General features: G+C 39.6%; 1 protein-coding gene and 1 long non-coding RNA gene across 4 annotated transcripts; both read left to right on the top strand.

The window, feature by feature from the left end:
* Window positions 1–883: 883 nt before the first annotated feature.
* On the top strand, window positions 884–16096 carry LOC122658031 (probable E3 ubiquitin-protein ligase RHG1A). 3 transcript variants are annotated; one of them, XM_043852885.1, is made up of 7 exons: window positions 884–980; window positions 9839–11711; window positions 14755–14805; window positions 15305–15403; window positions 15486–15629; window positions 15704–15883; window positions 15994–16096. In XM_043852885.1, the coding sequence occupies exons 2-6, from the start codon at window positions 9927–9929 to the stop codon at window positions 15833–15835; spliced, it is 2211 nt and encodes a 736-aa protein (XP_043708820.1). In that variant the 5' UTR covers window positions 884–980; window positions 9839–9926; the 3' UTR covers window positions 15836–15883; window positions 15994–16096. The 3 variants fall into 3 exon arrangements, with proteins under 3 accessions (XP_043708820.1, XP_043708819.1, XP_043708818.1); XM_043852884.1 differs by having other exon boundaries at window positions 9839–11720; window positions 15977–16096; XM_043852883.1 differs by having other exon boundaries at window positions 885–980; window positions 9839–11720.
* On the top strand, window positions 6189–24455 carry LOC122658033. The gene is made up of 3 exons (XR_006332405.1): window positions 6189–6325; window positions 6423–6425; window positions 24445–24455. It is a non-coding gene; the product is annotated as an uncharacterized LOC122658033 (long non-coding RNA).
* Window positions 24456–25523: the final 1068 nt, after the last annotated feature.

Here is a 25523-nt window from a genome sequence, read left to right as displayed (position 1 = left end):
GGTGGTTTGGTCATGTTGTTTTGGAACCTTCATGATTAGTAACTCAGGTAAGCCATTTGGTAGCATTGCTTGTATGGTATTCTATGCCATAAGCCAATTTAAAGAAGCTTTATAACTCTCATTTTTAACAAAAGCTACGATTCTTTAGAGAGTTCAGATGAAGAGTCTGTTTAGTCTATTGGGCTTTTGGATCAGCATTAACAGACATGCATTGGAACTTAACAACCCCCACCCCCCCCCCCCCCCCAAAAAAAAAGAAGAGAGAAGGGCATTTATTTGAGATTTACAACTTCAAATTGGAGTCGTATAATGCTCAACAATGCTATTCTTGCCTTGATTGAAGTTTTAAAAAAAAATCATTTATCAATATGCTATTTTAGAGTTATTGGACCTTGATGAATCTCAGTAACTATTATCCAGATTTGCAGAAGGCTCCAAAAGCCAAAGCCTACCTCAAAAAAATCATATTTGATAATCAATATCAAATTAATAATAACACAGACATAATATTATCAGGAGGATTTTAATGATATTATACCATTCTCTATGAACAAGATGCTTTAGATATTATTAATTCCCCCTGGGTTAGGCTGTGGTGATAGAGAGATCAAATTCCACTTGAAGAAGAAGTGAGAAAGGGTGTTGAATCTTGAACGTTTACAAGACTCCCTTTGAAACAAGATAGATCATTAGTAAAATCCTCTGTTGAGAAAACAAATCTCATTCATTCTACCATTTTGGACTAGAATCTGCTGCTTTGTTTACTCTCCTAAAGTGGAAAGGGAAGACATTCATGTCTAGGGAGGGCAAGCAAACTCAGTCTTGCTCAGAAATTGTTTTATTCTTCCCATGGAAAATTGTTAAGATGCTGAGCATGGAGAATTGCATTGCAGATGTTCGGAGTTCCGTCAGACATCCTTTCTGCACCTTTGCCGCCATCTTTGTCTTCGAGCATAATGACAGATCCTTTGAATTATCTGGTAATATCATTATCTAGCTAAGTTTTGTAAGGCAATGTACTCATTTATTGGAGTAGAACTGATGTAACACATGAAACTGAGGTGTTAAGTGCCTGAGTGTTAGTGAGATCACCAATTTGGTACTACTTTCTGTTTCTGATTTGTATTTGCTACTGGAACTGAGGTACAGAATAGATTGATCACCTTCAGTTATTTAATTAAACAAACAGGAGTCTGTCAAACTTTGTCCTTTTCCTTTTCACTGCTTAACCACACTAGCTACTGTTTGCTTACGAAATGGATCAAGATGTAAATTTTGTATGTTATTCATTTTCTATTGTTGTGTTGCTAACTGCAGATAAACTAATATGGTGTGTGTGTCATGCTTGTTGAATTAAAAATCCAGTGTATGTCATTCCAGTGAGCTACATAAAGTTCATAGGTGAGGAAATTGACATCCCTATTTATGTTCTACATTCAAGTGTTATTTGTTGCTGTCTTGTGGAGTTTCAACTTGAAAAGAAACTTTGCAGATGAGCTTTAGCAGTTTGGTTCTACCCCATTTAAATCTATCTGAGCCATAAACGTTGGAGGACTTGGTGAAGCATATTTGGTTAATTAGTATGCTTCCTTCCTCCTCCCTTTTAATCCCTAAAAGATTTTTCTAAGTGCATCTGGAGATCAATCCATTTACGGATGGATAATTACACTCAACTTAATTCATAGTTGTCAAGGTGGCTACATGACTTGGGGCGGTGGAAGGGGGGAAAAACCAAGGTGACTAGGCGGTGCCTAGGCGACCAAGGTGCCCTTGAGCAAAGGGATCCTTGATGCCTAGGCGATGCCTTGACAACTATGATTTAAATAATTCATCCAATGTGGCTTTGTTTCATTTCTCAACATTTATTTCATGTTGGGCTTTTTTAATTGAATGGTGACCAAGTTCGTGTGTCTTACTCTGTAACTGTGTTTATGTTATGTAGTTGAATCTTGTGTATTTTTCAAGTGCCTAGGGGTAGAATAAGATAGTTGTTGCTCAGAAGTTCCAAAGAATGATAAATTTTGCCCTGAATACTGATTCTAGGATTCTAGTTAAGAACTTAAGGCTATTAAGAGGGCCATAACTTGTGGTCTCCTTGGGTTTTATGCCTGTAGAGCATAGTTGTTGAGGCATTGCCTTGGAGACGCCTGGGACGCCTTGCGTTTAGGCTCATCCAACGCCTTGGGTCGCTAGACATGGTGACAACTATGCTGTAGAGGATTGACCTTTTGAATTTATTTGATAAGCATTGATTTTATGGGGAACATCTCATTCCTAGAAGAGTTTGCCCCTTGTCCAATAGTCCATTATTGATCCCTCACTATCTTTGAGTGCTCCTCCCACTCCTCTAGGTCTTGATTCTGCTAATGTGCAGCTGTCTAAGCTGAGTTTGTTTTGTCCCTATGGCGAGGGAACTACAAAGGGCCATTGTGCTGCATTGATGAAGGCCTTTGACTTCTCCATATCAGTATCCAAAGATTTTGTAATTTCTTGTTAAAAGCTAAGATTTAGCTTAGTGATGCAGTTACACGCTGATTAGGAGTTCTTTTGTCTGTAATTTTCTTTTTAAATTCCTTTGATAGAGTCGTAGGAGATGGGTTGTAGAGTTTGATTCAAACTCTACAACCTACTTCAGTTTAGAGTCCAAATAGATTTTGGTTTATTGTTGATAACTCTTTAAATAGATGCACGTAGTCCATTGTTGGTCAGATTTTTTGGAATGAATTTGAAGTTTTATGATACCTTCATTGTCTGTGGCCTGATACAACTGGACTCCTTCTCTCTGTCTTCCCTTTTCTCCTTCCTACTCTCAGGTACGATTTCTGTTTTCCCTTCCTTTATTCTTATTCTTCCTTATCCTGGCGCTGTCTTATTTCTCTGTTCCTGCAACTATCATTATTGGCAGCGTTATATAGTACCTCAAACTCCCTGGGTCGAAGGAAGCCTATCCCTAGGTGATTCAAACCCTAGAAGACCAGAGCTGGAAGTGCCCTCTATTGTGAGATCAAAGTCAGAAACTCAACTTGGTTTCTCTCTCTTCCGCCAGTTTAATATCAGAGATTTATCTCTTTCGTAAATTGATTGTTTGATCTATTGTGGTTTGCATTCGGAAGGTTATTGGGTCTGCAGCATCCTTCGCCTATAATTTCATTTGGAATGGGTGAGGGGTGTGAGAGATATCTCACTCGAATTGAATCTACCCTACTGTAACTGCTACTATCGAATGGTTGAAGAAGATGATAAATTTCCTTGTTTACAAATAAGATCCTCCATTGATGTTATTTACAAACTTGCTCTTCCTTTTACAAATTACTTAAAGTTTATCTAAGTTACTTGTAATCAAGAATGCCTTTTCCTTTTGAAGTTAATTACCATTCTACCACTAGGTCTGTTTGTTCCTTCTTAACGGATCCTGAACTTCAGAATATTTACAGATTTACCATTATACTTTTAACTTGAATTATCTATTATTCTTGTGGGCCCTTAGAGATCCAATTTGAGGGTTTTCGGAACCCAAGATCGCATCACTTAGAGATGCATTCAAAGAGTATGATTTAATAGTACTAACTAGTTAAAGTAGAACTCCAAAGAAGTGTATGTACCTTGAGGGACCAAAAAGCAGGGCAGTACCTATATTCCTGACTTCCCGAGAAGCTAAATTCTGCATCTTGTACATACAATTCATGCCTTGAAAGTAATGCAAAATATTATCAAACAATAGGATCTTACACTAGCTTTGGTTAAAGAAGTTCTCATACAGGGTGTTTCAACTTTCAAGTGGTTTACTTGTTTTTACAATCTTTATTTGTATAGCACTGATTCTCTTGATATGAGAACCATTCTTTTGATGAATTGGGGTTGTTTCTATTGAGGAATTCGTAATGCGAGTTACACAAAAAGAACCTCTGTTAGTGTAATTATGTAATCAAAATGTAACCATTCCCTGGACATTCTTTTGTCAGAACCTGGTGAAGATAAGAGACGTGTAGAAGGGCATATGGACTTATTGTAGCCCAAAACTCTTGATAGAGAACTTTCTCAATCCAAAGGTTTGAGTTGGTCAGCTTTGCAAGCGTTAGATCATGAACAATCCATTTTTTTATGGCCTGCACTGAGTACAGGGAAAACGGTGATGCATTCCAATGGATGGGATTTTTGCTAGGCAGATAAAGTCCAACTTGCATTTTCTTGGACAAGTATTGCCACAGCTTGTTAGATGGAGGGATGAAAAGCTAAAAAGTTAGATTTTTGGGAAGAAATCTTGAGTAGAGCCAGACCCCAGATGTTGTGGTTTCCTAGTCTTTTTGATTTATCTCTGCAGAGAGCTACTTTGATACTGAGATTTTTACTTTCTTTAGCAATATGTTAACATAAGGTCTGTACATTTGTATGCTTCTGTGTAAGGAGGATGTGGGAGAAGCCATCTCTCTTTATTTTAGACATGATGTGTTCACATCTCATTAGGATGGGTTTAATCTTTGTCCTTGGACCAATTCTAAAGTTATGCACAAGTTCTTGGAGGGGTCCCTATATTCCTTTCCCACACCAGCTGATTTCATAATCTCTGCACTACCAAAATGTGGGACTCTCTGGAGGTTACAAAGACACTCGTGACTTGTTGATGCAGATACAATACCTTGGACCGACCCAAGCCCAGTTGGGTATCCATACGAATATTAACCGGGTCTAGTTTGAGATTTTGGATCTCCTAGGATTTTAGGAATTTATGTTATTTGGGGAAATAATGTCTTTTAGTTTATTTTATTCTGTTTATTTAGAAGTTAGCTACTTAGGATATTTGGTTTCCCAATTGTTCTTAGTTTCCTAGTTAGAGAGTTGGTCTTTATTTTTAGGATTCTTTTATTTCTCTTTATATATGATGTAATTCCCCATCGTTGGAGACAGATTTGAAGAATGAATTGAGTTTATGGTTTGAGTAGCCTGAGGGCTGTCAGCCCCCCCTCCCCCCCTCTTATGCAGTTTCTCCTCTCTTCCCCTGCAACTCTGATTTTTCCCAGCTTCCTCTCTTCTCCTAACCGGCCCTCCACCAATTTGATATCAGAGCTGAAGGATCCCTCAACTCCTTCCTTGTGATCTCTCTCTCTCTCTCCTTTCTGTTCAGTTTTCTTCCTCTCCATCCCTCTCTTTTGTTACTGTTCTGCTGTACAAGCAGCAGCTCTGAACAAAAAAAAAAACCCTTCGACTCCAGCGACTAGTGACCGCACCTCCCTTTCGTATCCACCCTCTTAGCAAAACCCAACCCACCTTCCCTTTCCCTTCTTATGTGCTGTAATAGCGAACCAAAAAAAAAACCTGCGTATCACTAAAACCTTAATCCGCAACAATCCCACTGCCGATTTCCAGCGACAGCCCCCACCGTCCCTTTCCCTCTGAAAATTCAATCGACACTTCTAGGGTTTGACCCAGTGGAAAAAAAAAGAGCAGAGAAGATTGAGCGATAGTCAGAAGAATAGAAGCAGAAAATGCCAAAAAAAAACCCATACCGGGTTCAGAAGACACCATCACTGTTGTTCCTGCTCCTCGCCTGTGCCCAAGTTGAAATCGAACTGAACTTTGATCTGTATCCACTGGTTCGAACATGACCTCCATCTACTGCCGGTGATTAGAAGTCAAGCTCCTGGTTGATATCAAACTTCGTTGGCTATCCTCCCTCCTCTGGTTTGACTACAAAGCAGAATCCAGTTCCAAGTGGACACCCCTCCTCTGTTGTCACAACCCACGACTCCTTCGCAGTCGAGAACCATCGCTGTTTTCCCTCTCTGGAGTAAAAGATTCCAAGTAGGAGAAGGTAATCTCCCCTACCCACGATCTCACTTTCTCTTTTTTCTTATTTTTTATTCCTAAATTACCCCCAGTTTTTATTAATTCTGTTTTTATCCCCCTTTTTTCACCCACTTACCAGTTTGCCCTTTACCCTATACGTGATATTCCATCCCCTTGTGTGTTAGCTGCACTTCTCATAATTACAGTTTTGCCATTAGTGTCTTAAACTTCTATTCACTGTTTTGATGTTAACTCTTACTTTGCATATTCTCTTATATGTGTGGACCCATACCGATTCCGAATACAAACCAGGCCATAGATTCTTTTGTGTTCAAGTTTTGAGTTCGGTTGCCTAATGGAAAGCTTGCCATGTTGTTTATTGATGAATGGCAAAGCAACAATTTCGTTTCACAATCTGTGGTAGAGATGTTATCTAAGAACGTCCAGATCATTATTCACTATGAGGATTATGTATTCGTCGAATTCTCTGTTTCTTATTATTGTGATGAAGCTCATTGTGAAGTGTTTGATTCGCCTCGGCGTTTATTAAATTTGGTCGTGAATGGCTAGAAGAACGAAAAGGCATCATTGATCGTGACGGAAACTTGTGCACTCTACATCCTTTTCACATGCCTTAGACAGTCATTCTTCATGGGTTAGTTGATGATGTTTTCAAGCCAATAGAGGCAGCACCAGTGATACAGCCTGTCAGCCTCAACCAGAACAGCCAATAGTGGCAACGGATGATGAGCAGATCGTGGATCAAGTAACGACGGATTCTAGTGTAGTGAAAGCTATTCCATATCATGAGTTTGTTCTTCCCCATGATTTTCCAGCCATGGATGCAACCCCAAAGTTTCATATTTTGGATTTTCTTCAGGTTTCAGACATGGAACCTATAGCCCCCGGTTGTGAGCTTTTATTTCTATCATTCTACAAAACTCGTTCGCGAGTTTTTCTCACACTGGGGGAATTGATGCAGATACACTACGTTGGACCGATCCAAGCCCAGTTGGTTATCCAGACGAATATGAACTAGGTTTGGATCTCCTAGGATTTTAGGAATTTATGTTATTTGGGGAAATAATGTCTTTTAGTTTATTTTATTCTGTTTATTTTAGAAGTTAGTTACTTAGGATATTTGGTTTCCCAATTGTTCTTAGTTTCCTAGTTAGAGAGAGAGAGAGAGAGAGTCTTTATTATTAGGAGTCTTTTATGTCTCTTTATATATGCTGTAATTCCCCATCGTTGGAGACAGATTTGAAGAATAAATTGAATTTATGGTTTGAGTAGCTTGAGGGCTGTGTGCGTGTGCAATCTTCTCTCCCCCCCCCCCCCCTCGTCTTATGCGATTTCTCTTCTCTTTCCTTGCAACTTTGATTTTTTTCCCAGCTTCCTCTCTTCTCCTAACCGGCCCTCCACCACTTGTTCCGGCATAGTTGGAAGAACGGGTGCATTCCTGTGTGGGGTTGTGCTACTGTTGTTGCGGAAGAATCGATCAAGTCTCACTTCATATGATCTCATGCTACAATGTGGGGTGGTGCTGGCTGCTTGTTTGGGCCATTCGTTCAGAGACGGTGATGCAGATAAGTCACCTAAAGGGCTTATTTTATTGGTAATAAGCCTTGGGTTGAGTTATGTAGGTGTTGGGCCTTTGATCCCGTGGGTTTTCTTCGTCATGGGCCTAAAATATGGGTAGAAAGTAGGAAAACGGGATTTACTTCATTATTTTAGTTAGAAGCTTGTTTTGAGTCAGTTTCTTTCATTATCTTAGTTTCCTAGTCAGTTTATGTTACCTTATTAGTTAAGGGTTGGATTAGGCCTTCTTTTTTTAGTGTTTAAGTTTGTTTTTGAGTCTTTTTTTTGGATGAATAAGAAAAAATTCAAATCCAAAGGAAAGAAAGGGGGGGGGGGGGGAAGAATACAAACTAGCATGAACCAATTACAAAGCCCCACCAAAAAAGGCAAAGACTTGCAAAAAATAAAAAAAACAACGTGCTAAAGAAAGGAGAAACTCCTGGGCTGCAAAGACACTCAGAGGCTCAGAGCAGCCTCGAAGAACTCGCTCTATCCCGGAACCATAGTTTCGCGGCAAAAAGCATGATCTCTGATATCCAAGCTCATAGCTAAACCTTCTCTGGGCATGCAGAACCTTTTGAGTCTTAATATAAGTTTGTATGGGCTGCGACCTTGTACATGAATTTGATTAATGAGATTAAAAAAAAAAAACATAGCTTTGTGCTTTGCTTTGTGAGAGAGTATGGTGAGATGCCATTGGTGAGAGGCCGTGGGTGAGAGACGTGATTCTGAGAGTGACTACCCTATCTTCTTCTTCCTTCTTCGATTTTTTTTATTTTTTATTTATTGTTTTGAAATTTCCTGCAAATCTGAGAACTGATTGAAGTTTTTACTGTTGCTGGACCTGAAGTTTGGGATCCTCTTGTGGACTGTTTAGCACTTGTAACTAGTCTACATTAGATGGGTTGCTTCTTGCCACCTTTTTATACTTGCATGGAGTTGGCGCCATGCTCCTTGTGGTAGTCAGGGCAAGATTCTTAGATGGTGTGCTCTGGTGGTTGATAATGGAGTACATGGGTGTCGAGGAGGACAGTTCTCCTTGGCAGGAGAATGTTGGTATCAGTGGCAACATCATTTAGCAGCTCAGAAACTTGATCAATTGACTTTTACGTGGTATCTATTTTATTCTATTGCTATCCATTAAAAAGGATGTACATGCAGAAAATATGAGCAATCACCTTGATATTGATATTATCCCTCCGGAGTGGGTGAGGTTTTGGAAAGCTTAAAGGGGTGATTATGTAATTGTAAAATCAAGTTTTGAACTTTCGATTTCACCCCCACTGAAACTGAAGTATTTAGGTGAAAATTTGGCATCGGAGTTCGGACATTGCACCTAATATCATATAAGGTTTCAACAGCATTTCATTTTGGTTTCTTCCGAAACCGAAATTTCAACACACTCTGTAAAATGTCAGAAACTAGCAAATGATTTTGTTCATTGTTTAACTAGGGGCAAAAACATCAGTTCTTTGGCACATAGTTAACATAATGTGTTGGATCAGTGCATCATTCTTATGTAGAGACTTAAGTATAGATCCATTCCTTTTGGTGGCTGTAGCTGATCCTCAGCCAGTGTATGATGGTATTGGCCATCATATTTTGTAGGGAGGATGGTAGGGAGAAGAGTAACTGGTGTCATTCATGTGGCAAGGGCCAAGCCTTGGGACCCAAGGATCACAAGCCCAAATTAATTGGGCAAATGCTCAGCTAGCTGATATACCATATATGCTCCCAATAATGTATACTGTTCTCATTTCCCATTCTATTTTGGTTACCTTCGAAGATATATCCACCGACATAAAAATGGATGCTTCTTCAAAATTAATATCACTTATCTTGCCCTAACAGATCTCTGGTCCCTGGAGTGGTGATGACATGGATAGATCATGCTGTTAAGAAATTAGAGCATGTCTATTACCTTAATATCCAGCATCAACTCAACTTCCTTTCCAAATTTTACTGCTTACATTTTTATTGGGCTTCATTTTTACATCAAGTCTGGCAAAGCTCTGAGCTTTCAGATTCAAGTACGTTCAGGTGGGGCTGCTGGTTTCTGCTTTCCCATTGTGGATAAGGACAATGTTTTCTACCTTTATTTTTATTTCTTGGTGTGCAACTGTGCATGCATACACATGAGCACACCTGTGTGCAAGTACTTGTGTGTGCTTGCGCAATGGTGCTTACATGTAGTGCAATTTTCTTTTTTCTGTCGAGATTTGCACCTGTGCTCGTGTGTAGTGCATGTTTATGCATGCACCAGTAAGCTTGTGTGTGTCGCTCGCTTCTTTGTGCATTTTTTTTTCCCATTCGAAGCATGCTGTATTTTGTGTTTGTGTGTGTGTGTGTGAGGCGAACACGCTAATTTGTAGTGCCTTTTTTTCCTCCTCTTCAATCAAGGTTTTCTATGGTTCAGATTACAGTGGTTGCAGTGTTTGGATCTACAATCTTAATGCCTTTTTATCTTTAAATGCAGGTCACATGATCCCAGGTCTGCGAGGGAGGTCTTATATGTCATTCACTGCTTCTGTCTGAATATTCAAAGAGAAAACAAATTGGCCCTAATGCAGGGGCAAAGAAGTACTGTTGATTCCCTCCCTGAAACTTTTGAGTTTGAACATGGATCTAATGCAAGTAATACTGGAGTAAATCAGCAACTTTTTTGGAATAATATGCTTAATCCAGTAGAAAGCCGGTTGCCAGAGTATATATTATCACCTGGTGAAACAAGTATTATGGGAGGAAATGCTGTTAATCATGATAGTCGCAGCTTGAGTGGCTGGAGTTTAGGTGAGCCTAGTTCTAGTGGAAATGCACGAAGCCAGATGTGTGATGAAACAAAAACAGAACATGGATGGCCATCTTCCTTGAGTGCTCCTGCTGGAGTCGGTCCGAGGATAGAAGAAAGGCAGTATGAACCATCTAACATTCTTTCTTTGGAAAATGTTAATGTTAACCTCAACAGGAATCAAGCTGTAAATGGGCCTTTTTTCTTGCATAATTCCAGCACAGATGAAATTGTTCAGAACATAAACCTAAATGCAGGTTATGTTGGAAGCAGTAGCAATGGTGATCAGGCCATGGAAGCTGATGTTAGTCCTCATACTTTTAAGTCTGGTGGATCAGATACTGAGCAGCTTCCATCTGGTAGTGGTTCTTCTGATCCTCTTGGAACTGCTGTTGCAAGTTCTGGTTATATTTTAGAAGAAACTGATGGTAGACCAGGTTGTTCATTGGATGGTCGACGTTTGTCCTGCAAAAGAAAGGCCCTTGAAGGAGCTTCTGGACAGTCTTCCTTAGGTGGAGGTCCAAGCTGGTTTCAACGAGCTGAAAGCAGTGCATGGCATGCTGTTCCTGCTCACAATAATGGTGCTAGCAGCTCAAGTGTACCTACTCCAGAGAATTCTCCAAGTATTAATCCTACTGAGCAATTGAATCCAAGATTTGGGGTTGGTATGAGGGTTACGCCTGAAGGCCATCCTGTTTTAAGTGTCGCTGGTAGTGGTGAAAGCTCCCAGAGAAATTTCCGTGTGAGAGTTAATCGTGCACAACCACAAGATTCTGTACCACCGAATCCATCGTCGACAGGGAGTGCCATACGGCGTTCTCATGTTTGGTCATCCCATCAGGCTTCTAGAGTTCTCCCATTTAATCAGTCTTCAGAATCAAGGCCGTCATCATCAGCACAGACCAATGCAAATGCTCTCCAGAGTCAGTCTCATGCAATGCATATTCCTGGTGTGGCACGGAATGTGCACCCATTTCCTTGGAATGGATCCTCCAATTCCAGGGTTGGTAGTTCGTCAAGTTCTGCTGTCAGTGCTGGGGAGAGAAGTGCTGCATTAAGAGAAGAAGCTAATACAAGAAGCATGACTAGGACCATCTCAGAACATCCAATGTTTGTACAAACAACTGAGGTGAGAACTCTGGCTCAAGATCCAACAAATTGGACTTTACCCAGTGGAAATATAAGCATTCTTGGACATGCTCCTTCTACATCACGAATTGGCTCCAGTTCGGGTGTCCATCCATCTCCTGCTCCTGCCTGGATACCTCACCACAATCTCCCCTCATTATATCCACAGAGATTATCAGACTTTGCTCGTCGCTCATTATTTCCATCTGTTGGCTCTGAGTCTGGAGCTCAGACTAGTACGTTCCCTCCACTCCGTTCAGGACCTTCTGGTTCCTCCCAAGAGATGGTGCTGCCTTCTGGAGTCAGTCACCAGGGACATCATCAACCACATTCAAGGTCAGCATTCTGGGCAGAGAGACAAGGTGATGGTGTTCCTGGAGTTCCCTTTTCATTGCGGACTTTAGCTGCTGCTGGTGAAGGGAGAAGCAGGCTGGTATCTGAGGTTTGTTCTTTTATACAGTATTTTTTTTTCCTGGTGTCTCCTCTCTTTTTCACAACTATGGTGTTGCGTTTTTCACTTGAAAGTTTTTGACACAGTATAGTTTACATTTGAATCGTCCTCATAAGGCATAACTATCTTTAAGGTTCCTTGATATATTTGTAGTTGGGTACTGCACTGGAGGGTCCAATGGATAAAAAAAGAACAAGAAAAGGATCATAATTATAGAGAGTGGGAGGGCTGTAATATGCATCAACAAATACTACATCCCATCTTTAATGAGAAAAAGGGGGGATCTAATTGTTTTAAAGGCCACCAGACTATATGTTAAATAATGTAGGAAGGTAAGCATTCGTCCACTGGTTAAGATCAAAGGGAGGCTATACCATTAAAAAATCCATGTCTGATGTCCTTCCAGTGCCCCCTTCCCCAAGGAAAAGGAAAAATCCTTAAAGTCCAACCTGAGTGCAAAAGGCAGCAGATTCCAGTGCACTCTGCCTCCTTTCTACAAGCCAAGCAATTTTACTTTTACTGGAAATGGGCCGAAAGTAGGGATTTGGATATGTGATGTGGCAGCAACAATGAATTCCAAGCTTTGCTTGCATTAAAGGCACATTTCAGGGATCCTATGCCCTCAAGAAATAAGATGGTCAACTTTTTTTTCTTTGACAGGGTAGAAGATTGTCAACTGTTGAAAGTTCATCCCTGTAAGTCCCCTCCCCCCCTTCTCATATGTTTTTTTTGACAACCTCATATTTTCTTGTCCACCGTATCAAACATCACCATGTGGCCCAATGTGTGAGCCACTCAGCAAGGCTCTATCCACCAGCCTATCATTGAAGTTGTGAAATTTTGGCAACCTTATGAAGGAACCACTGTTTGGTGATAAGCATTTCAAACATTTTTCTTTTTGAGGGGGGGGGGGGGGTTATGAATATATAGTCCCTAACTAGTGTCTCCTTGGTGGTTGTCATCTATTACATGAGGGAAAGTCGAGGTTCAGAGGGCTGTGGGAACACCAATTGTCACAAACTACTTGAAGTGTGCAGTTGCTCTGAGAATCCGTTAGTTACTTTTTCTACAGTAACATCATTATATTATGAAAAGAAGCAGGATGTGGAATCAGTTGTCTATGTGCATTTTTTGGTGGAGTGCTGGTTAGGGAAGAAGGGAAATCTGAGATGAAACTCAGAGTTGCAGGGGATTTTAATCCCTGAAATTAGGAATATTTCCCCCATTAAACCTGATACTGTTTCACTGTCTTTTGTGAACCTACCTAGAACCCTATAATAACCTACCTTTCTCGTGAGTACCAAATACACCATCCTCCTGCTCTATAGAAACAGAATTAATACTCAAAAGTGTAATTATTTTTTGGGTGGGGTGTGGGGTTGGTGGAGGGGGAGTATTGATGATAGGGGTAGACTCACTAAAACCGCAAGTAACTAAACCCATGGCCCATATAACCTATTGGGCATTCATAATTAAGCCTAACTTGACCCAATAAAGTGAACCAAACCCAAAACAACAGGCCTATCTTCTCTTCTTGCTGAAATTCTGCATCAGTTCTCCCTGGCTTGAAAAAACTCGACCTCGAGTTTTGTAGAGTCGAGTCAATTGTGTGTGATGAATATCCATCTGCAGCCCATAATAGTATTCTAGTAGTTCCCAGATGTTTGGAATGTAGTCTGCAAGGTGTGGAGCTTTCTCTTCAAAGAACTTTGGTGGAATGACAAACTCTATTTGCTCAACCTCTGAACCAATAAGAACTGTAAAATATGTATATAGAGTCTTCAACTTTGGGAGTCTTGTCATCGAAAGCTTGAGGTACGAGCTCTACCTCTTCAAGAACAGCGTCATGAATGTTGATGATTTCTTGTGGAGTTTTCTAGACCATTGCTTTATTTTCCACTGTTTCAGCTGTCTACTTTGTTCTCTTCAACATAGACCTTCAATAGAATCTTCTATCTATTGACTGAACACCTTTGAAGCTTCAAGCATTGTCTCTTCTTTTTCATCATAGATCACTGTGATCACGTATGTTTTATCATCAAATTCAGGCTCCTTTTCTTTGACTGGTGCTCTCTCAATTTCCTTTGGTAGTGTAAAATTGAGTTCAACCTTCACCTTAACATTGTTGGTGTCAGACTTTCAATACTCTTTGACATGCGAATTCAACTTTATAACAGCTGTTTCAAGTTCTCTTCAATTTTAAATGTCTTTTGGTGGTAATCTTGTTGAAGGAAGAACTTTCTTTGGACATGTTCTGGTAGGTTCTTGTTCTTCAATGTGTGCTTCATCTCCCCTCCCAAGTCCTAAGTTCATCTATCTTTACTCTGAGCCTCTCTTTATGGAATCTCCACCATTCTTTAGCATGGCCAGTCAATCACAAATAAACAAATCTAAGCTTCCACATCTCTGTCAAGTTGTACCAGTCAAAATATTCTTCTAGAGAATCTAACCAATCAAGGAATGTGTGTGGGTTTGTATGTCCAGAATAGTGAGGGACTTCTAGCGTCGCCACCTTTGTGGTAATATCAATCCTAGGTGTATTATATTTAGATACAGAATCAATGCGCTGCACCATCCTTGTCATGCGTTCAGTCAACTGCTTCAAACATCTTAATCGCTTGAACATTAGAGCCATGGGTCTGGTTTGAGGTGCTGGAGTTACCCTCTTCCATGGCTCTGATACCAAATTGATGGGGCTAGACTCACTAAAACAGCAAGTAACTAAACCTATGGCCCATATAACCCATTGGGCAGTTAAAATTAAGCCCAACTTGACCCAAGAAAGTGAACCGAACCCAAAATAACAGGGCTGTCTTCTCTTCTTGCTGAAATTCTACATCAATTGAGAGCCAACTCTTTAGTCTTTAGCATTAAGTTGGGTCTCTATAGCTATGATAGCCTTGTGCTATTACCAAGAATATTGGTGTAAACAGTAGTATTATCTTGTGCTACTACATTGTAAATTTTTGTTCTTAGCTAGATTTATAATGAAATAGCATTCAATTGGAGCTGATGTTGTTTACAGATTCGCAATGTCCTGGACCTCATGCGTAGGGGTGAAAGCTTGAGATTCGAGGTTAGCTTTATTTTATTTTATTTTTTATCCTCATGTGATTCATGTATTTATCTGATTTATCTTTTTATTTCTAAACTTTACAAAACCACCATTTGGAGATTTAGAAAATAATATGGTAGCAACTGATTTAGGTTGACAAATGTAACCGATTCTTTTTCTCTTGTTTTGCTTGTGAATTTTTTACTTCTCCACACAAATTCAAACCCTAACTATCCCTTTAATTCAATTAATTTTCAATATTCCTTTCTTTATGAAAATGATTTGAAAAGAATGTGGGCATGGTGCAAACAAGCTGCGAGGTATCTTATTGAATCGCATAGAAATACCTTGGTGTATCTATCTCTTGACTAGCTCACCAGTGCTTCACAGTTTTTTGTTTTTAATTTCATTTGTGTAGCTCTCATTTGCATGTTCAGTAGATGACCTCTTTTCTTTTATGTAAAAATGCTTCTCCATATCCAGGTCTGAAATTTGATTTGCTCTTGTGGTGATGAACCAGGATGTTCTGATCCTTGACCAATCAGTCTTTTATGGGGTTGCGGACCTGCAAGATAGGCACAGAGACATGCGGCTTGATGTTGATAACATGTCTTATGAGGTGAGGGGGAGAAAAAGGGGGAATCAGTTATCTGTCTTTTGAATTGAAGATTGTTTACTTGACATGAGAATTGGAATCTCAGGAATTGTTGGCACTGGAAGAACGGATAGGAAATGTCAGCACTGGTTTGAATGAAGAAACAATTTTGAAGTGCCTGAAACAACGAAAGTATTTCTCAATAACCATAGGAGCTCCTGTAGAGGTTGAACCATGCTGCATCTGTCAGGTAAGAGTTAACTGGATCTTCTTTTCAGCCTGTTTGATTGGAATACATTTGTTAAGCAACTTAATATGATGCAGGAAGAATATGTTGATGGAGAAGATATGGGGACATTGGATTGCGGACATGACTTCCATTCTCGCTGCATTAAACAATGGCTAAAGCACAAGAATTTGTGCCCTATTTGTAAAACGACAGCCTTGGTTACATAAGTTAAGACCATTGATTTCTGGCCCTTAATCAAAGATTAGATAAAGAGGGTGAGCCCTGAAAGTTTGTTTCTTGCCCGTGGTTTATTAAATTAACACCGTAGTGGATAATATCTTGATTTTCTTTCTTCACTTCATTTGAAGCCATTTTTTTATTACAGCTCTTGCTGAATTATTCTGTGCCATGCAATATCGCAAGGATTTTTCAGTCAAGCTGGCAGGGTTATATCTCCTGCTACAGGAGGCCAAGTAATGATCTCTGGGGAGAGGAAATCAGACCCATGAGATGGTGGTGAGCAAAATATCAGTATGTAAGAATACCCAGATCTCATAAAGTTTGGAGAAGGATTCATGAGATCTGGAAAGTGTAGAGGTGATATTTATCTGAGACCTGATACGATTTATGTTTTATGGTACTCGTTAGAAAGAACCTAATGGGGGGTTTTGGGACTTATACTAAGGCATTGGCAAGAGCAACGTACTGTATCAAGAAGTTGGGTCAGCAAAGGTGACACCATTGGTATTATGCTCAGTACTATTCAAACTATTTGGTGATTTTACAACTAACATTTTACTTGTTGAGAGGTATCGTCTGAATCCACTGAGAGGTTGCCTGCCAGCCTGCCAGCCATTAACATGCAAGTGGTTGTGATGGTTGGGTGTGTTTGCTTGGTCATTCTTTCACAAACTAGAAACTAGTTCATAGTTGTAGTGGGTGGGTTGAGGACTGGATCTCCACTCACCACCAAGTCTTGAACTCAGCCTAACCTTGTAATCTTGGGGTTGTCAATTTCTTTTGCAAGCTTGAGGCCTGGCTAATTTTATTGAGCCTGAGATATTGGATATCCATCAGATGAATGAGTTCGGATGCTTTTTAAAATCTTGCAATGAAGTGGTAATTTCTGTATGTTTTGATGACAGGCTAAAAACGAAGAAAGCATTAAACTGAAGTGTCCAAAATGACATCCACAGAAAAAAAAAATGACATCCGTAGTAACAGTTCCCCAGGTATGGGACTTAATAGCCTTAGATGACAATTTATAGGCTAAGTGCATAAACTGATAATCCTTCACATCAATATTTACACATTTAAATAGGATAAAGTTCTGGAAATTTGTAGCAATGGAGAAACAAAACTCAAGGCCAGCGACCAAGTTGGTTTGTCTTGAACTCTTTACATCGGTTGATAAGGGAATCGAGGTTGCCTTATCTCCTCCCTTGCCCCCCCCGCGTCTTTTGTTTCTGGGACCTTGGGGTTGGCTACCCCCCTGGGCCGGTGGGAGCTTTCTCCCTTTTTGTAGACACAGCTACATGCAAAAGCCCCAATGCTCTCGAAGTTGGTTGCATTGGTTTTGATCTTGGTGGGACGCTGTGTTTGATTGCTACTGAGCATCTTGCCTTGGCGTCGGCATTGGTTGGCGAGGCATTGGCTCTCGTGTCTGCTCGCAGGCTTGGAGTTTGCTTGATCTCTTTATCATCGGATTGTCTCTCCCTCATCGAGTGTTTACCCCTTTCTAACACTCCTTCTATCTCTTGTATTGTGTAGGATATTTGCATCCTAAAATCTTCATTCTCCTTTTGTAGTTTTGTCAAAGTCAGTTGCTATTGGAATGTGTTAGCCCATAAGGTCTCTAAATGGTCTCTTTCTTGCCCGGAGAGCTGTTTTATGGTCCCCCCCCCCCCCACCTTTTCAGGGGAGATCTTGGACATTGTATCCCCTCTTTTGAATCAAAGAAATGATTAGATCTTTGCACCAAAAAAAAAAAAAAAAAAAAAAAACTCTTTACACATATCTCCAATATCTGTCCATACGTCTAGCTCTTCATATGCCACTTTCAAAGCCCCTTAATTTTCTTGCGTATCTTGTGATCCTTTTGCTAAACCATAGTTCATGTATACTGGAAGAACCCAATTAATATCAACTAGTGAGATGATGACATGTGACAATATTTGGGGTAATACAAACCAGGACTTTAGGTAACTGAGCTGATCCGTAAGTTTGGAATCAGACGACCCTTGTTGATGGACCATAATGTCCATTCAAGCATGAGATCAAACTAAGACGTCGAAACATCAAGATCTAGTATGGTCAGTGTAGGTATGAGTCGACCCTAGAGATTGATCATCAAAACCGTCCCAAAGGCTATTCATAACGGCACTTCCATACGAGTTGACCCCTTAGATCAGCCATCCAACTCACCATACCACCTGTTAGATGCTAAGCCGACCCGAGCCGACCCCTCAGATCAACCATCTAGCTCACCATACCACCTGTCAGATGCCAGGCCAACCCCACTGCCACCTCACATGCAACTTCCACGTTCAGACTATTCAGGTACCACCTCAGCAAGGCACACAATTTGCCAAGCAAGTAACTAAACTGCAGGGATAATCTAACCCGATGAGTATCTAACCAACTAGGCAAATCCTAACTGAAAAAGGAACCTTCTCGAATAGCGAAGGATTTGCCTCCATGTAGATCAAGATACCAGGTGTCAAACACCAATAAGATCTCCTAGGGACTCTCCACAACGGTCTACTAGTCTAGTTCTACTTCAGTCTATCATCTTAACCCTTTAAATAGCGAAGCCTAGCCCAGGTAATGGGGAGGGATTTCATTTCATTCTTAGTTTAGAGAATTATCTGTTGCAAAAGATCTAATTTAAGCATCGGAGAGTCCCCGCCGGTTTAGACCGGCGCTCTGCTGCCTAGCTCTGTTCTTCTATGTAGATCACCTCACCCTCAGGAGAACACCATAACGGATCTTGCTGCAACAATACCCAAACAAAAGTATGTTTAAAAGGAAGGTAAAAGGTCTTACGCACGGTTTGGGCATAAGACGGATGGGGACAAAAATCCCATCGAAATGACATGCACCCTCCTCCTATTGATGAATTATCAATGTGTGGAATCTCTTCTGCATGGGGATGTAAACGGATATTTGAAAATTCAAATTCGATTCGCATTTGTATTCGTTCAAGGGTATGCATATCCATTTAGGGATATCCAGAAAAAATTCGTATAATTTGGGAAAAAAATTATCCAATCTGAATAGATATCCAACTAATAATAAAAAATTAAATGAAGATCTCTCGAGTTCTAAGGAATGAAGAAATGAGAATCATGAGAGATATGGATTGAGAGTGAAATCATATTTGTTGGGCGAGGTAGGTTTAGGTTACACAAGTCTCGGATGTAACTGGATAGTTAAAAATCCAAATTCGATTTGCATCCATATCCATTTAAGAATATCCGTATTCGATCATGAAATATCCGGATCTGATCACATCCAATTCGTATCAAATCCGTATCCAATCTGTTTACATCTATACTCGTGCATAATATCTTTCCCTAAAAGTAATTATAGCAACCCATCCTGCCTCCCTCATTAGGAGGTCCAAAAGAATCATGTAAAATTAATATTGGATGAATTTTTATATTTTTTTTGGGTAGAAAATATTGGATGATCCTGTGGTGGGACTTGGGAGACCCAGGTAATCATCAAGAGTAAATGAATAAGGTCTATAAGAAGGTAAGACAATTTTAATCGATAGGCATAAGTATCTAAATGGCTAAATCAGATAACAGCATGGGAATTGGGTAATCGAGCCTGAAAGCAGCATTGATTACGAGTAGTCCATAGAAAATAAAAGGTAAGGGGAAGAGTTCTTTGTGGGGGAGCGTGATCCCTGCATGCACATGGACACCAATGGTAGCACATACGGCATCATCGTAGCTCTGTTCAATGAGAACTCAACAGTATATATATATATATATATATATATATATATATATATATATATATATATATATATGAATGCATGCACGATCGTGTCCCTTCTCATAAAGAATTGAAAAAGTCATAAATCCCCATCCATTACTTGAAATTCTCATCCTCTCACAAACACGGCTTACACAATCGTGGATGAAAACTTTTCACTATATATATATATATAGAGAGAGAGAGGATTCCATGGAGGGGAGCGCCTTGAAATGGCAAGCGGTGGGCTGTACCCATGGTTTTAAAAATTGGGAATCGGATTGTTGAGTCAGTCGATTCACACACAAAATCTTAGAAACCTCCATATTTTTGGATTTGTGAATTGACTCTAAAATCCTTGAAGGCCGATTCTGATCCGATCCAGATTGAAATCGTCATCTTCCGACTCCATCTCCGATTCCCCATGGGTTTGCCAAGTGCTGATCCCAAACAGTTAAAACAGCAGAAAGTTGCAACATTTCATTTCGTTGTCCTGTATCCAAATTCCAAAGGTCATCAAAGGATATCAAAGGGACCACCAAGGAGGAGCATGGTTTTAATGCACGGTATTGGAATGGTTATTGATGACATGAAAAATCGATATGATATTGATATGGTATCAGTCTAGATCGGACAAAATTATTTCTTAATTTCCTTAAACAAAATAAGTTTTCAAACCGTTTTACTTCTTATTTATACTGAGTTATTGATAAGATATTAGTATCGATGATTAATAAAATTGATACAAACGATACGATACGGATACTTAAAACCATGATGACAAGGACAGCCATTTAGGGGACCCCATAGATTGATAGACAGATACGATTAGACAGATAGGTTATTAAAGGGATGGTGAAAAAGGAAGTGAGTGGTACTACCTTCAGCAAGGACGGTGAATTCATAAGGTTTATAGACTTTTTTTTCTTCAATTCTTTTTCAAGAGTCAGGAAGGGCATCATTTCTGTACGCTCTGTTTACTTCTGAAATGTGGAATTTTAGTGAGGAAACACTAAAATAGGGGACTAGGGTTACTGATTTAGCTATAATACCTAATTAATTCCCTTCCCGAGGATAATTGAGAGATTCTCATCTCTCCCTCCCTCGTCTCAACCTAATCATTATATGAGTAATGAAAGAGAAACTGAGAGTTATTACTCTTCCGTTTCTCTTCACTTTTCCGGTTGCTTGCCGTGTGTGCCTCTGAAGTCTGACATTTTTTCCGGTTGCTTGCCGTGTGTGTCTCTGAAGTCTGACATTTAATCCCTCTCTCTCTCTCTCTCCAGTATTGCTTACTTCACCAATCTCCATTTGAATTGAATAGAGACCATGGAAGAACAGATTAGAAAAGAAATGGCGACCATGATTAGCTGTCCCCTCAGAGTCTCTATTTCTTTGTGTCTCTTTCTCATAATGGGGCAGAAGATCCTCTGCTGAAATAGGACTGTGACAAGTGTTGGTATTGACCACCAGGCTGGCTTAATAAAATCCTTTTGCAGTCTTGGAACATTATTGTTTGCTTGGCTTTCCCTTCCTCTTAATTTATTATTAATTACAAAGAAATATATATATGAAAAAGGCTTTCTCTTTCTCTTTCTCTTTCTCTTCCTTTTCTCATTCTCACCAAAGATCAAAGTGCATTATTTGGTTTAGGTCTCATTCTCACACCTTTGGTTTTCAGGTGGGATGCTGGGTGAGATAAGACAACCAACCATATCTCATCAGCTCATAAACTCTCTGGTTGAGATAGAGATAGAGATAGAGATAGAGAAATGGAAATAGAATCAACCACTCTATCTGACCCATTTATAAAAATTACAAAATGGTTTCCCATACCCGAGTCCGGATCCTCTACCCACATGGTGAGAGCCATCTAAGTGGAATCTTCATCTTATCTGACAAGACTGTTGTGCTCCATACCCATCTTCACGCCACCTCCTTATAAAAAAAAAAATTACAAAAAAGATTTCCCATATCTGAGTCCGGATCCTCTACCCATGTGGGGTGGCACCACCCAAGTAGAATCTTCACCTCATCTGGCAAGGTTGTTGTGCTCTATACCCATCTTCCCCCTCCCTTCCCCAAAACAAAAACAAAAATTCCACGGCCATTGTACTCTATTATGGATCTCGATGTTATGACAAAGCTTTGGATGGTGTTGGTGTGGAGCTGTCATTTGCCAAACATTTCCCCTTCTTATAATACTACTATTAAATGTTACTAAGGATATGTTTGGTTAGTAAGAAATAGATAGGAAAAAAGAAAGTAATGATTACATTAGAATTTATGTTTTTTTTTTTTTCACAATCAAGCATAACTAAGAGGATTGAGCTCCTCTCTAGGGAGCCCAACACGTCTAGGGAGCATCCATCGAATGAACTGTGCCGCACACATCCCTAGGCATGCATCGAGATGTGTGCGGCACAACCCAACCCTTGGATGCCCTCTAAGCGTGCCCTGGGCATTGAGCTCCTTGGAGAGGAGTCGGATCCTAACTAAGATCATCATCACATTGTAGCCTAAGGGTGTCAATCAATCGATTCAATTCGGTTTCAATCTAGTATTAGGTCAAATTGAAACCAAATTATTAAGACAAATTCGAATTCAATCTAGATGGGTTCGGTTTTTTATCAAGCTGACTTAACAGGTTCTTATGGATCGATTATTGGGTTATTACCGGTTTGATTTCTATTTTTCATATATATAATTTAAAATAATGAGAAACATTTTTTCTTGATAATATTTAGGAAAAGGTTTCGTGCACGCCGATGCATGATGCATTGTCTGTGGTTAAGACTTAAGACTTAGGAGGCTTACCTTCGACTACTTTTTTTTTTTTTTTTTTTTTTGTGTGTTAAAAAGAGGCTTTACAGATTTTGAGAGTGTGTGTGTATAGCCAATGACATCATTTACATAGAGATCATGAAGTCATAGAATGGAATGTGGCCAATTTATTTCACACACAAGAGATAGAACCTTCCTAACCAGGACATCTGCTAAAGAATTCATAGCCCGTGGTAAATAAGAGAAAACAATAGAAATAAAAGAAGAGAAGAACCTCTGGACATCAGCAAAACATCTGCTACATCTGATGGAGATGCCTTATTCTTATTTTGGATGAACTCCACTGCTTCTCTGCAATCAGATTCAACTAAGACTTTTGTGTAACCTACCTTCGACTACTTTCGATGCATAATAAAAAGCTCTACTTAATAAACTTGTCTGGAGACTATTGACACAGCCAGAACAGCTAGAGGCTCGATTATTAAAGGGAAAATATTTTCATAATAAAGACTTTTTAGGGACTGTTTAGAAAATACAAAGAGATCTAGAAAAGTATATGAAAGGTACTTCCTTATTTAGGAAGATGATGTATAGAAGAGTGGGATCTGGTTCTACTATTTCAATTAGAGGATCCGTGGATACCTTACTTTGAAGACTTTAAACTTCCATCTAATTGTAGTAGAAAGGGGAGGTTTTAATAAGATTAATGAATTGATTATCAATGGTGAATGGAATGTTACTCTTATTCAGTCATTGTTACCGAGTCATGTATTGAAGGTTATTCTTTGCATCCCATTGAATCCAGTTATGTCAGGTGATGGAGGATCTTTATCACCTCCACTTCCCTGCCCGGTCCAGTTCTCCAGTTCCTCTAACAAGAGGAGTTGGAATGACCACCCTACCCCTACCCAAACACTCTGCCTGGGTGGGGTCCATCATCCCTCTATTAGGGGAACTGTGGAACTGGGCTAGGTAGGGGTCTGATGGATGGTTCTGTCCTTTCAGCAATTCAAGTATGTTGACAACAAAAGCAGCTGTTGATTGTCTGGTTCTAAATCAAAAGGATGTATTAACCTTTTGAGATTGGCGTGTTGTTTCCGTGATTACCAAAAAAAAACATTGAGTTGTATGTGCTCAGTGCATGGTTTTAATTATTGGTATCGGATCGTCCAATCCGTATCAGTTTTGCATCTTGTCGATCTTGATATTGTGCCGATATTGTATCAGTGACATGGTATGGACAAGGGGTAAATCGGTCAAAAATTTATTTTTAAAGGAGGATCAGGGGCAAGTTTATCTAATACGGCCGATTTTTGTCGATGCCGATCCGATACTGTATTGGTTTTTGAGTTGATCGATACTCGTTCCGATACCGTGCACTAAAACCACGGTCGGGTGTATGGATTTAGTCCCACATCGAGTGTGTACGTGAATATGGTGGGTGGGATTAAAATCATCTGCAGTGCGGGCATCTGACGGTGCACTACAGTGCAGCCCTGAGAGCTTGGCTCGTGAAAGAAGCTTCATCCAACGGTGCGAGCTCGATGAAAGGTAGTTTTTTTTTTTTTTTTTCCCTTTCTTCTTGAGCTCAACACCGTTGGCTGTCGACTCTTCCACGTGTCGAGCTCTTAGACCCGCACTGTAATGCACCGCCAGATTAGAGTATTGCAGAGGATTTTTTCCGTGTACATATCCGTCCTTCCGCAGTCCCAAAAGTTGGCTAACTTTTTAGAATTGATGTATGATTTGTGTGATTACCAAAAAAACTGAAGGATGCATATATCAGACAAGGGATGGGAAGGATGTGGAACTTTATATGGCATTTACATTAAAATCCTAGGTTCAAAATGTTTCTTTGGAACCCCATTGTTGGGGTACTGTCAGTTAGAATTAAATTAGTTTTTTGTTTATGAGTACTTATATTGCTGTTTTTGGCTTTTTGCACCAAAAAGATTGAGACTGAGTGGCATTTTTTTCTATCTTGTGATTTCTCAAACCACATTTTGGCTGGACCATTAGGTCTTAGATCTGAATTTCTCGTCTCCTCTTCCCTTAATGACCTTATTAGTAATATGGTTAAATCTCTATATTTGACTAAAGTTGAAAAGATACGTACCCATTCTATACTTGCTATCTCCTACTATTTCATGTGGTTAAGTAGGAACTCACTGATTTTAAACAGCTTAAGCCTAATCCCTTGACTTGATTGTGATTAATTTGATAGAGAAGTAGGTTTGTGGCCTCAAACTTCTTCATCGTGGGAATGAGGATCAAAGATTGTTGGATGGCATAATCAATATGGTTTCATACCAAGTTTAAAAAGTCGTATTGGATTGAATATATATTAGTTGAGAGAGGGTTCTCTAAGCAAGGGGCATAGGGGAACACACCAATGAAGTGTGACAAAATGGTATCATACATCAGAGAACAACAAGATCATGTCATTTCATTTGAGAAGGAGTCTCTGTCTTGACAGCTCAAAGAACCTTTTACCATATTAGTTGTTGCCTAAATCAAACTAAATATATTACAATAGTCTTATTTATATGAATTAAAAACTTTGAGCTATGATTCTCGGAGTTAAAACTTGAAAGCATAATCTTCGCTTACCCAACCAAACAACTACGAATTCCGAGCTTCCTCCAGGATGCTGTTAGGGTGGCACTTGAATAATAATAATAATAATAAGGGAAAAAGATTTGTACAATGCCAGTGCAAAAATGAAATTGTACACCCTCTCCCATATTACTGTTCGTGTGAAAGGGTGATATGTCATAAATGTCTCTCCCTTTATTGTCAAATTCCAAAAAGAGTTCCTTCATTCCCCTAAAACTACACTCGGACAGTGTAGTGAACCCTCTCCCTAATAATAATAATAATAATAATGATGGAAGAAAAGGACTATGGTAAGTATGGTGATGAGTCTCCAGACCCTCCAATTTATTTCAATTAATGGCATACGCATTAATTCTTTGTGCATGGTTTGTTCTTGCATTTCTTTTTGAAATAAATATTAATTGTTTTGTTATTGTCTTTTGTGTATAGTTATAACCTTCACTTCAATTTTTAACTTTGTTTATGTCAAGCTAAGATTAACATATACAGAAGTATCATTCATTAGCAAGAGGTCCAACTCTGTATGATGAG

The sequence above is a fragment of the Telopea speciosissima genome, chromosome 4, assembly GCF_018873765.1.
Source record: "Telopea speciosissima isolate NSW1024214 ecotype Mountain lineage chromosome 4, Tspe_v1, whole genome shotgun sequence".
Taxonomy (NCBI): Eukaryota; Viridiplantae; Streptophyta; class Magnoliopsida; order Proteales; family Proteaceae; genus Telopea; species Telopea speciosissima.
The sequence above is the reverse complement of the archived record's forward strand: the minus strand, read 5'-3'. Positions and strand labels throughout refer to the sequence as shown.